Source organism: Nelumbo lutea, chromosome 1 (assembly GCF_056320005.1).
Source record: "Nelumbo lutea isolate HS-2025 chromosome 1, American lotus-T2T, whole genome shotgun sequence".
NCBI classification, from domain to species: Eukaryota; Viridiplantae; Streptophyta; class Magnoliopsida; order Proteales; family Nelumbonaceae; genus Nelumbo; species Nelumbo lutea.
Window position 1 is genome coordinate 76,204,245 of NC_142684.1, and position 12,302 is coordinate 76,216,546.

Sequence of the window (12,302 nt, forward strand, 5' to 3'; positions counted from 1 at the left end):
AGGGGACTTTCAGACATTTACTAAGTAAGGTGAAGAGAGATTTTAGACAATTTTCCTATGTAAAAAAAATGTTTATAATATTGAATGCAACTAACAACCATGCTTCTAAGATGAATCTTGTTTTTCTATTCCATTTTATTTAATGTTATATATCTATTAATAATTTATGAGTATACCTGTTGTATTCTTTAATTAAAAACCAAGCAACACGAGGAATTGCCATTTAATGCTCATGGCGTTATGGGATATGTCAGCGAAAGGAAAAAATAATAAAACTTCAATCAACAACCCATTGGCGTGAATTTTGATAACTACCATCTGATTACTTACCACTTCTTTGATACAGGTACATTGGTTATAAGCTTTTCAACTCAGAATTTTGTTTTGTTTTCTTCTTTAATGGGGGTAGCCTGTTCACAAACCCATAACCCCGTCAACCTTAGTCAAGGTGGGACTTAAGTCTCAAGTCCCAATTAGGTTTGTCAATGAACTGGATATTGGTCCAATCCAATCTAGTCTAATATGAATCCATTATATATGGACCAAGTTGAATCCAATCCAATAAATATTTTGCACTGGACTTCTCCAATTCAATGTCTTATTTGACCATCTGACCTGTTCAAGTTGGGTTTAAATCAGATTGTGTTTAACCCAAACCTGATCCATTGACACCCCTACTCTTATGTTCAATCCAACCCGATCCGATGTAAAACCATTACCAATAGACCAGGTCCTATCCAATATAATAAGTACTTTGGACCAATAAGTTTGGATGGGTCCGATTCAGTATGTCTTATTGGACCATCCAATATGTTCAAACTAGTTTAGTTTAGACTGGACTCAACCCAAACATAATCCATTAATACCCCTGATCCCAACTACTACAACCAACCAACCAAAGAGCTTACCAACTGAGCCAAGCCAATTGACTCTTCAATATAGAAATAGAAATAATAAGTGGAATAATGAAATATTCGAGCATAGAAAAAGAGGGGAAAATTTTTTATTAGTACCCTGTACCTTGGGCCTAGTGCTACTTTGATCCCTTTAGCACTCCAACTTTCAAAATGTGCCAATCCAATACCTACCATTAACCAGCCTGTCAACCAGTCATTAAGTGGCATTTGAAAAGATATAAATGCCCTTTGAGTGTTATCTAATTCTCTTTATCAATCATTCAAATGTTGATAAAAAATGAATAGTCCCAAATCCTTGCCTCTTCTATTCAAGAAATTTGGGGTGACGTCTAAGATTTGGGACTGTTCATTTTCTATCAACGTTTGCATGATTGATAAAGAGACTTAGATGACACTCAAAGGGAATTTATGTCTTTTCAAATGCCACTTAATGACTAATTGATGGATGTTAAGATACATTTTGAAAATTTGGTTGATAAATTATCACATTTTAAAGTTAGATGACTAAAATGACATAGGTCCAAATTATAAGGTATCGATGGACAATTTTTTTTTAAAGGCTGAAGTGAAACAAACGCAGACCAAGTGAGAATACCATATGCCCCCCAAAAAGTGAAAATACCATATCTTCAATATATCGTAGATTGATAGGCTGTTTAGTTTATTTAGTTAGCGGAGACTATTGGTAGGAGAAATGAATGTATTGACCGATTCCTGTTTGATGGGTGGTCTCTGGTCTTCTACATCAGATTTCTTACCGCGTGCGCGTGAGAGTTGTCTCAAATCAACAGGAGAAGGAGTCGCACGGACAGGACGCGCACGCGCGCTCTCTCTCGACTGATCGACTCTCGTCTCGTTGGGTAAAATAAAGTAATGGAAAAACCGGAAAAAGACCAGAAATAGATGTGAAATAAGAAGGTGGAAAGTGATGGTCGGAGAAGTTGGAGGGAAGGAGAAGCGCATTTAACGGCCGTTCCATATGGAGAAGATGGGGGAGACGCTCCGACCATTTTCAGCATTTTGGCGGACAAAACCATGATGAGCTCCACGTAACAAATATCGAAAAATAATAAGAAAAAAAAACTAACTAGTAAAAAAAAAGCCAGAGATAATCCTTCTTCGTCTTCTTCTTTCATCGTTCCCCCTTCTTTCTATTTCTGTGAATCGGTCGATTGGTCTTGCTTTCACCAGCACCCGATCTGGTTCCCCTGTAAGTGTTTAACATTTTCTATTGAGTTGATCTTGTAAGGGGGGGCCCAGTTCGTTTGTGCTGGTCGAAATTTTTGGCAGCTGGAGATTCCGTTTCATCCCCAATCTGGTGTTTCTGAATATATATTTAGTGATTGAAATTCGCCTCCATTTCTTGATTTCTTGGGATAAGCTTTCGATTCGGCATGTGGAGGGACCCCGGAACTCCTGCGGATTCCTTTTATGAAGTCCGGCCCGAATGCACTGATGTTCCGAAGAGTCGGTTCAAGATCAGGGTTCGATTATTTTGCTTTTCTGCAATCTTTATTCTATTCGTATGTTGTTAAATATTTGAGGCTGTTGCTGGTTTTGTTGGGTTCAATGTTTTATTTGCTAATTTAGATTACTGCCAATTACACATGCAATTTAAGAATTTTGTGTTCTTGGGAGAATATATGCATTGTCGAATTTTGATGTGCTTGTGTCTCTCTTTGTTGCCATTGGAAAAAGTTGTTTTGCCTGCGGCATTTGCGAATTTTACCTGGTTTTCTTGATGCCAGGTTATAAACAATTACGTTCCTACTAATGTTCCAAGGACATCTTGGCAAACACTCTAACAGATTGAAACATCTAATGGCACCATTTGGTTGGGGCCTCTGTCAAATTGACCTTGGACACATTCCCGGCAATTTCAGCATACTTGTTAGGTCTTTCTTTCCCTGCATTTTTAAATTATCTTCCATCGTTTCAAATCCAAGATCATCTAAAACATATTACTAACCAATTCCCTCCCAGAGAATGGTTCTAACTACTAGGACATTCAATCACATACTGAGGTATTTCCAGATCTTAATGGTAACATAAACAAGTATATAATTTAGAGTAATTGATTTACTATAAAAAATGCTATATACAAATCAGCTAGACCTGCACATTTAAGCTTTGAAATGCCAAGAGCTACTGCTGTTAAGATAATTATTCTTATTTAATTTGTATTAAGTTATAACTCAATGTTCAAATGATTTCATTTTGTGGGAGAATGGACACCTAAAAGAAAATACAAACAATTTCACTTTATGGAAAAGTAGAAGTGAACTCTTTGTAGATTGATGTTTTAAGAGGTGCATCTAGACTTGCAAGCGAGGCTCATTTTATGGGGTGCATCGTATTTGTCTTGTTTCTATGTTTTTATGAATTAACTCTAAGTTGATGTTTGAATTAGGTAATTTACTATGTTCTAGGTTCTAACTACGATTTTGTAGAGTTTGAAACTTTGAATAGTCTAGTCTATGTAGGACTTGAACCTACTACACTGTCACCTTCATGTTGATAACATTGATGATCTAACCGATTGAGTTAGCAGGATTCTATTTTTTTTTTCATAATTTATGTTTGCACATTGTTATATATTAAGATTTTCTTTTCTTCTTTGATAAGTGGTGTCTCATTTTGTTTAGGCATGTCTCTTCTTGCACCTTATCCATCAAGTTTTAAGAATCTCTTTCACTTGTTCTTTTCAATTTTTGAACACTGACAGATGAAGTTAGTGACCCACTTTCAATATCCAAATTTGGGAGAAATTTCTTCTCTTTCAATTTCCTGATATGGACATTGTTCTCCAATTAAAATTGGAATAAGAATCAATTGGAGTGGTTCAATGTCATGTGTAAATGGATCAATAATTAGCTTCTTGTCATGCCAACTTCAACTGATATGTAATGCTTGTTGGCCCAACTAATATGCAATGCTTGTTAGACTACTTCCTAATTTCCTTATGATGAGTAGTGTTGTAGGAACTTGGATAATCAAGATTAAATCCATTGATAATTCTTCTTGTTGAAACTCTTTAAATGTGACATTTTGGATCTTGAGCATCTGTTTATCTATTTCTGTCAGTTCAGTTTGATCTGTATTTCCAGATCCACTATGGTTTTGTGCATTGATTCCTTCCACATCTAAATTTTCCTGCCTAATCTGTTTATGCAGGCTGGTAAAACTTTAAGTGCAAGAAAATGGCATGCTGCATTTAGTCCAGATGGTCACTTGGATATTTCGAAGACACTTGGCCGGATCCAACATGGGGTATATCATATTTTCTCAATGAGCTGTTAAAAATGTTGTACAGTTTGGCTATGCACTATATTGTAAGAGAGATGGTATTCTTATAACATTGTTTATTATGTGTATTCAAATCTTTAACTATTTATGGTCTCTGGACAAACTTGTCTTTTGATAGTTGTCTGTGCTGTATGAATTATTTTTGTAGGTAACCTTTTAGAAACCAGGTTATTGAAGTGGGTGCTGGAACTTTTAGTGGATCATCTATAAGTTTCTTATTACATGATCGGTTAACTTTTCTCAAAAAAGTTTCTTATTACATGATTCTATATATATATATATATATATATATATATATTTTCTTTTTGAAAAATTTGGTCATTGTTGACTCTGGATTACTAGAAAATCACCATATTTCAATGCTTTCAAGTTAGAATTGCTTGAGGCCAAATATTAGGTTGAATAAATATATTTCACGGAGATGGCGTCTTGAAGTATCATCAACAATTGTCATTATGGATTTTTGTTTCTACATGAAATGGGTGGAGAAATTTTCAGTTTAGATTATTTCATTTAATTTTTTAATCTTTTACAATCAAAACTTTTGTTTTCCACCCTTTTTAAATAGAAACCAATGAAACCCATATTGCAAGCTTTTAAATTGGAGATCTTGAATTTTCATTATTTTGAGTTTCTTTTCTTTGTATTTATTTTTTTGATTTTTCATTAAGCTTATCTTCCAGTTATTCATACCCTCTACTATTAGGTTGGTATCCAATACTGTAATTATTCTTCTCTGTAAGAATTGGTAGAAGTATTTCCTTGTTTTTTTCCCTTTTTTCTTTCTTCTTTTCTCTTCTTAAGAAAAGGCTAAAGAGAGGCTACTTGATGTCTGCACATTATCCAATTGCTTCTGATTTCTCACCTATTTTTCTGTTCTATGGTTTCTTTGGTTTTATTGGAAAGTTTTTTTCTTTCATTATCAGGTCTCTCTTTATTTAATACCCATGCTAATTAAATGCTTTAAAGGATCATAGCAACTTCGTTGTCACTAATCTCAAATGTCATTTTAATATTTTAAATGGTTGAAAACCCACTTAATGTTCTCCTCCTCTCTCTCTCTGTTCATTTTTTTATTTTTTGTTTTTTTATGCTGTTGTGATACCTTCAACAAGGTTTTATTTCATAAATGTATATGTATTGTTTATTTTTGTATTCAAGCAATTTGTTTTTTCATGGCATTCCTGGTGAAATCTACAATTATGTATGATCACAAGATCATCTTTGTCCTTTACAGTTTAGTCCATGTCTTCATTTTTGAACTTCATGTTTCTTTGGATTCCATGCTCAGAAAATGATATGGAGTTATAAGGAATCTATACATAAACTTAAGTTTTTAATATCTTTGGCTTTGTTTTCTCCTTCTGTATCCTTCAGAGGAAAGGGTTTCATGTACTTTCTTCTCATTCCCTTAATTTAATAATTGTGCTTTCTGATTATCAAAATTACCAACAAAAGTGAATTTGGTTTTTTCCAATGAGCATTATCATTTGTTAGTGGATTATGAAAGAGATCTTCTTGACTTGTTAATAAATTACCAACATGCCTTTGGTCATGTTGGTGAAAGGAAACTTGTAGCTTTTAAATAAGGCACTGGTTTTTAATTTTATTATTTCTATCAATTTTTAGAAGTAAAAAATCTGTGAGTGTTAAACTTCGTTCTTTTGGATGAACTCAGGGTATTCATCCTTCAATTAGAGGAGAAGTTTGGGAATTTCTACTTGGTTGTTATGATCCTAATAGCACCTTTGAGGAACGAGAACAGATACGGCAACATCGAAGGTAATTTGGCTTACCTACTTCATACAAAATATTGGAAACTTAAAGCATGATATCGTATATCATACCGGTGACTATAAAAAAAGGGACATGGGATAATGAGGGTTAGTGCATAAATGACCAGTCAAAAACTGGTGTCAAACCAGGGTTTGTATTGTAGTCAGGCCAGGCATGTGCTTACACCTAATTAAAATATCATAAAATCTCATCCCAAGTTGGATCATCTATAATTTCTAATTTAGGGCTAAAAGGAGGAGAGAATAGTGTCAGTAAAAAAGATACTTAGGGAAATACTTCCATTTGGTTTGAAGCCATACTTTGGCATGCACATTCGAGGGGATTGATACCACTTTTTTCTATGAAAACATTCTTGTGTTTGCAACTTCAGGGTGCAGTATGCCTTGTGGAAAGAAGATTGCAGGCAGATGGATCCTGTTGTTGGCAGTGGAAGGATTATCACTGCACCCTTAATCACTGAAGATGGTGTACCTATTCAAGATCCTTTAGTGCTTTTAGAAGCAAATCCAGATAAAGTTCCTACTTCAACTGCAGAAAAAAATGAAGATGATGTGAAGCCAGAGCCTTCTAATGACAACACATCACATGATGCTACATTAGATAATGACAACACATCACATGATGCTACATTAGATGCTGCAAGTTCAAATGGATCAGAATCTGTATCAAAGCCACCGCCACCAGTAGGTGAAATTATTCTGGACAAGAAAATAATTCAATGGAAACTCACTCTACATCAGATAGGTAAACCTTTCTCTTTAATTATGGTATTTCATACATTTAAATGACAATTTCAGCACTATTGGCAGGTAGTTTCACCTTAAAATATTGTCTATAATTTCTTTTTCTTTTCAATACTTGGTTTTGCATATAGAGAGAAACAAATAGGTGGTTCTTATGTTGCCTTCATGAGTTGCAAACTGATGCCACCTGATTCAATTTAGATTCTTGCAGTAACTTTTTACTATTGTGATTGCAAACTGAATTTGAACTTTCAAATCAATGTGTAGCTTACACAGTATATGCATATAAAAACTGTTGGTTCTCTGGGCCTTAAGGCATCATCAAGTTTCATTATATTATCTTACCATTTTCTTTAACTATTCCAGTAACATAGAAACTGATTATTATCATGTGATAAAGAGACATATTATCTATGGTAAGTTTTAGGAAATGTATAGAACATTCCATTGTTAATTCCAAGGTTAACCTTGGAACCAGGATGGTTATGATGCAGAGTTAACACTTTCAAACCATGTTTGTTTTCCTTCTTTAACTGTACTATGCAAAGTTGATAACTGAATTTAGTCAAGTACTGGGTTCTTTGGGAAGGTAGTGTACTGCAATTTGTGTTCCTAATTTGCATCATAAATATAGTCCAATTTACATCCATAATGTGTCCATGATTGGGAAACGAAATACCTCTTCTTGTCTGTTCCTTCAAGTAAGCTAAATTTTGTCTACCATAGCTAGATGTGTATCATTGGGTGTATGCATAAACTGACTGACAATACTTACCACATGAAATGTCTAGCTATATTATACAGAAATACAAGAGCTTCCCAACTGAGCACTGAATTATTCCGTTGTGTTTTAATGACTTTCTATCTGATGTTGATAATATAGGTTTGGATCAATATTCAATAGGTGTATCAACTAGTTTGGTCCCTAGTTTACCTACATCCTTTGGTAGATCTAAAACACATTTCTCTGAGAAACAAATATGTCATGCTTGTATCAAGCTACCTCAATAATCAATACCCAGGAAATATTGTAGTTCCCCTAGGTCCTCACATATGCAATTTCCATTTACACATTTTTCTGAGAAATAAATATATCATGCTTAGATCAAGCTACTATTTCCATTTAAAATGATGTCATCTACATATGCAATGAGGGCTGTAAGCAAAGTACTTTTCTTCTTGATAAACAATGTATGGTCTAACTGTACTTGAGTAAGTCTAATTCTCAACAAGTCTCCCTTAAACTGATCGAACCAAGACTAGAGAGACTACAGCTCATATAAAGAATTTTCCTACTTGCATACTTCCTCTTTTCCAAATTACCATAGAAACCACGTGGGAGAATCATATAGATCTTTTCATTTAGATTACTGTTTAGAAAAGCATTATTTACCTCTAATTGGTATAAGGGCTAAGAGTAGAAATTGTAAGCGATAATGAAACTCTAACATTGTTCACTTTTTGTAATAGGTAAAAAAGTCTCTAGATGATCCAACTCACATGTCTTTGTATAGCTTGTAGCCACCAATCTGGCTTTACACCTATTTATGGAGCCATTTGCCTTGTACTTCACTATGAAGACCCATTTACAACCCATTGATTCTTTCCCATCCAGCAAATCAACAATATCCTGAGTTTGATTCTTCAATAGGGCATCCTTCTTAACTTGCATAATTTCCTTTCACTCAGGCCTAGACAATGCTTTGACACATTCTTAGGAAGAAACTTAGAGGATACAAAAGAAAAAACCTATAGGAAATTAGGAATGTGATAAAAGATCATATAAAAGTACTAAGACATATGATGAGAATAGCTGAGTAATGTTTCTGCTTTCTTAAAGCAATAGGAATATCAATGTCAGTGAAGTCAACAAAACTGTGTAAGTGCATACTTGGATCTGTCCTTTCAGAGTTATGAGGGTGGAAGAAGCTTTGCTTCTGAAGGAGGAACAACCTTCTTACGCCTTAGATAGGCCTGTAGCTCCTTTTGAGGACTCATAGCTGAAGTAAAAGAAGAAAAAACTGAATGAATGGAAGTATCAATCAAGGTAAAAAGGATGAGGAAAATATGGTATGAATTCAAAATATGTAACATCTATAGACACAAATCAGCTTCCAGTAATAGGATTAAAATAGTCATACCCTCTTTGATTTGATGCATAACCAAGAAGCACACTTACTAGCTTTAGGATCAAATTTGACCTTTTTTTTGGTAAATAAAATTTGACCTTTGAGGACCATGAACATGCACTGAAATACCCTCGTAAGATTATAGGAATGGAGAACAACTCATCATTTAGATACAAAAGACTAAATGGTATTTTGGAACCACTTATAAAAAATGGTATTTTGAAACCACTTGTAAAAAATGGTATTTTGAAACCAAGAACATGAAAGGGTTTACTATTAATCAAATAAGTAGCAGGGTGGACACATTTCAAGAATCGAATAGAAGTTTAAGCAGCAAGATGGATGTGGTTGAAGGGATGGAGGAGTTGATCGGAAAGTACTCGGTTTCCATGAAGTTTAAGCAGCAAGAGGATGATTATATGTGGGTGCTCACAAATGTTTACGGACCGAATGATTACAGAGAGAGAAAGGAGCTGTGGGAGGAACTGGCTGATGTTCGAGGGTTGTGGGATGGGCCTCGGTGCATGGGTGGGGACTTCAATGTGATAAGGTTCTCAGAAGAGTCCAATAAGATTAACCAGAGGGTGACAAAAAGCATGAGGAAGTTTAACAGTTTTGTGGATGCCTTTGAGCTTAAAGAGATTCCCCTAGTGCATAAGGCATTTACATGGTCAAATCTCCAATCTAGACTTATTTGCTCTAAGCTGGATAGATTCCTGTTCTCTTTGGATTAGGAAGAACATTGGGGAACCTTGGATGCTAGAGCTCTCCCAAGGGTGACCTCGGATCACTGGCCCATAGTGTTATGCAAGGAGGAAAGAAGGTGTCGAGGTCCTACCCCCTTTAGATTTGAAAATATGTGGTTACTGCATCTAGGGTTTACTAACAAAGTGAGGGAGTGATGGCATGAGTGTAACCCGTCGGTGGAGTGGGAGGGGATAAAATTCCATAAGAAACTACAATTCTTGAAAGCAAGAATTAAGGAGTGGAACTTGATGGAGTTTGGGAGGACAGAAGAAAGAAAGGGAGACTTGATGAAGAAGATTGAAAGCCTTGACTTTAAAGAGGAAATGGGAGAATTTGGAGAGGAAGACAATGATCTCAGGAGAGAATTGAGAAGACAGTTAGAGGATTGCCTGCACAAGGAGGAAATTAGTTGGAGGCAAAAATCTCGGTGTAAATGGCTGCAAGAGGGAGATAGAAACACTAGGTATTTCCACTCTCTAGTAGATGGTAGGAGAAGGAAGAACTTTATCTCCAAATTGGTAGTAGATGGAGTTGAGTTAGCACAGCAAGAGGAGATTGCCAGGGCCTGTGTGGAGCATTTCAAATCTATTCTAAGAAGGCCTGTGAGTAGAAGGGTGTGGGTAGAAGGTTTGGATTGGCCAGATGTAGGGGTGGAGAATAGGAGAATGATGGAAAGAAGCTTTAATATAGAAGAGATCAAGGGGGTTGTGTTTTCTATGGATAGAACAAAAGCTTTAGGGCCAGATGGGTTTACAATGGCTTTTTATCAGGATTGTTGGGATATTTTGAAAGATGATCTCTTGCGGGTGTTTGAAGAGTTTTTCAGGAGAGGAATTGTCAATCCGGGTGTGAACTCTACATTTATAGCCTTAATTCCCAAAAAGAAAGATGCATCCCACCTAAAGGATTTTAGGCCAATAAGCTTGGTGAATAGCTTGTACAAGATCATTGCAATTGTCTTTGAGGCTGAAGAAGGTAATGCCGGATATCATTGAACACTATCAAGGAGCTTTTGTGAGTGGAAGACAAATTACAGACAAGATTTTAACTACTAATGAGAGTGGAGAACTTTAAGAGGGATAAGAAGAAGGGAGTGGTCAGTAAGCTGGACTTGGAAAAGGCTTATGACTTGGTGGACTGGGAGTTCTTGAGGAAAGTTTTAACCAAATTCGGGTTTGGGGCTAGATGGTGTAAGTGGATCATGGGCTGTGTCCGGAATTGTCATTATTCAGTGCTAGTGAATGGGACAATGGTAGATTTCTTTCCAGCCAGTAGGGGTATAAGACAAGGAGACCCCCTTTCTCCTTTCTTGTTCATGCGGAGGTTTTGGGGAAATTGATTCACAGAGCAGATTCTAGGGGGCTCATTAGAGGCTGGAGGGTTGGGAGGATGGAAACCCCCTTCACACATTTATAGTTTGTTGATGACACGATTCTGTTTTGTGAAGGTGGTAATGTGAGGTTTATCAGGAATTTAAAGTCGATGATACAACTGTTTGAGCAACTGTCCAATTTGAAGGTTAACCTTGGGAAAAGCTGTGTAGTGGGGGTGAATTTGGAGGAGGGAGAGATTAGGGAGAGTGCTGAAGTGCTGGGGTGTGAAGTCACGGGGTGGCCTCTGAACTATTTAGGATTGCCATTAGGTGATAATCCCAAGAGAGAGAGCTTCTAGAACCTAGTGATGGAAAGGTTTGAAAAAAGATTGGTATCCTGGAAAAAGAATTACCTCTCTCTTGGCGGGAGAATTACATTAATTAAAGCCACGCTTGCTAACTTACCCATCTTCTTCATGTCGGTGTTTAAAATCCCAGTGAAGATTGTTAACAGATTAGAGAAGTTAATGAGAGATTTCCCGTAGGGGCCGGGAGAAGAGAAGAGGGATCATAGAGTTAGCTGGGAAATAGTGTGCAGGAGTAAGTCGTGTGGTGGTTTGGGGCTTGGGAGTATTAGGAGAAGGAATATGACTCTGCTGGGGAAGTGGTTGTGGAGGTTTCCTATGGAGAAGGAGAAGCTATGTGCTAGAATAGTGGCAAGTATTCATGGGCTGGAGCACAACGGATGGGACGCTGGAATCAGAGCTAGGATCACAAGCAATGCTTCTTGGAAAGCCATTCATGACCTGCTACCAGTTTTCATTCCTAATATCAGGTATGACTTGAATTCCGGTAACTTCATAAAATTTTGGGAACAAACCTGGGTGGGGAGCGCCCCTCTAAAGGATCGGTTTCTGTCTTTGTACGCTCTTTCTGATTTGAAAAATGAGCCGATCTCGTCCTTCATCACCCCGTCTTCCACTTCTGGGATTGGGTGGAACTTGGGTCTAAGAAGGGATTTGAGGGATTTAGACTTCGACTGTATTTCGAGCCTTCTTGCACTTCTTGATAACGTTGTCTTAGACCCCACTAGGGCGGATTCTAGAATTTGGAGACCTAACCCCAATGGCATTTTCTCTTGTGCTTCGTTCTTCAAAGTCTTAAGTCAGTCCACCAGTCCTACCCTGTCCCCTTTTCCTGTTGGTGAGGTTTGGTGCAGAGCTATACCTCCTAGGGTTGGTAGTTTTTGTTGGGAAGCCTATTTGGAAAGAATCAACACTGGTGATCTACACCAAAAGAAGAGACCCAATACTTGCTTGTCACCTCAATGGTGTGTTTTGTGTAAAGCAGA

The 12,302-nt window shown here is 36.7% G+C and overlaps 1 protein-coding gene across 1 annotated transcript in view; it reads left to right on the forward strand.

The window, feature by feature from the left end:
- The first annotated feature begins 1,597 nt into the window (after positions 1–1,597).
- LOC148875454 (rab GTPase-activating protein 22-like) overlaps positions 1,598–12,302 on the forward strand; it is a 33,176-nt gene continuing 22,471 nt past the window's right edge. The window contains exons 1-4 of the mRNA XM_088964768.1: positions 1,598–2,401; positions 4,092–4,187; positions 5,902–6,005; positions 6,391–6,764. Of these exons, the coding sequence (XP_088820894.1) occupies positions 2,312–2,401; positions 4,092–4,187; positions 5,902–6,005; positions 6,391–6,764 (664 nt within the window). The 5' untranslated portion in view covers positions 1,598–2,311. The remainder of the gene's footprint in view (positions 2,402–4,091; positions 4,188–5,901; positions 6,006–6,390; positions 6,765–12,302) is intronic.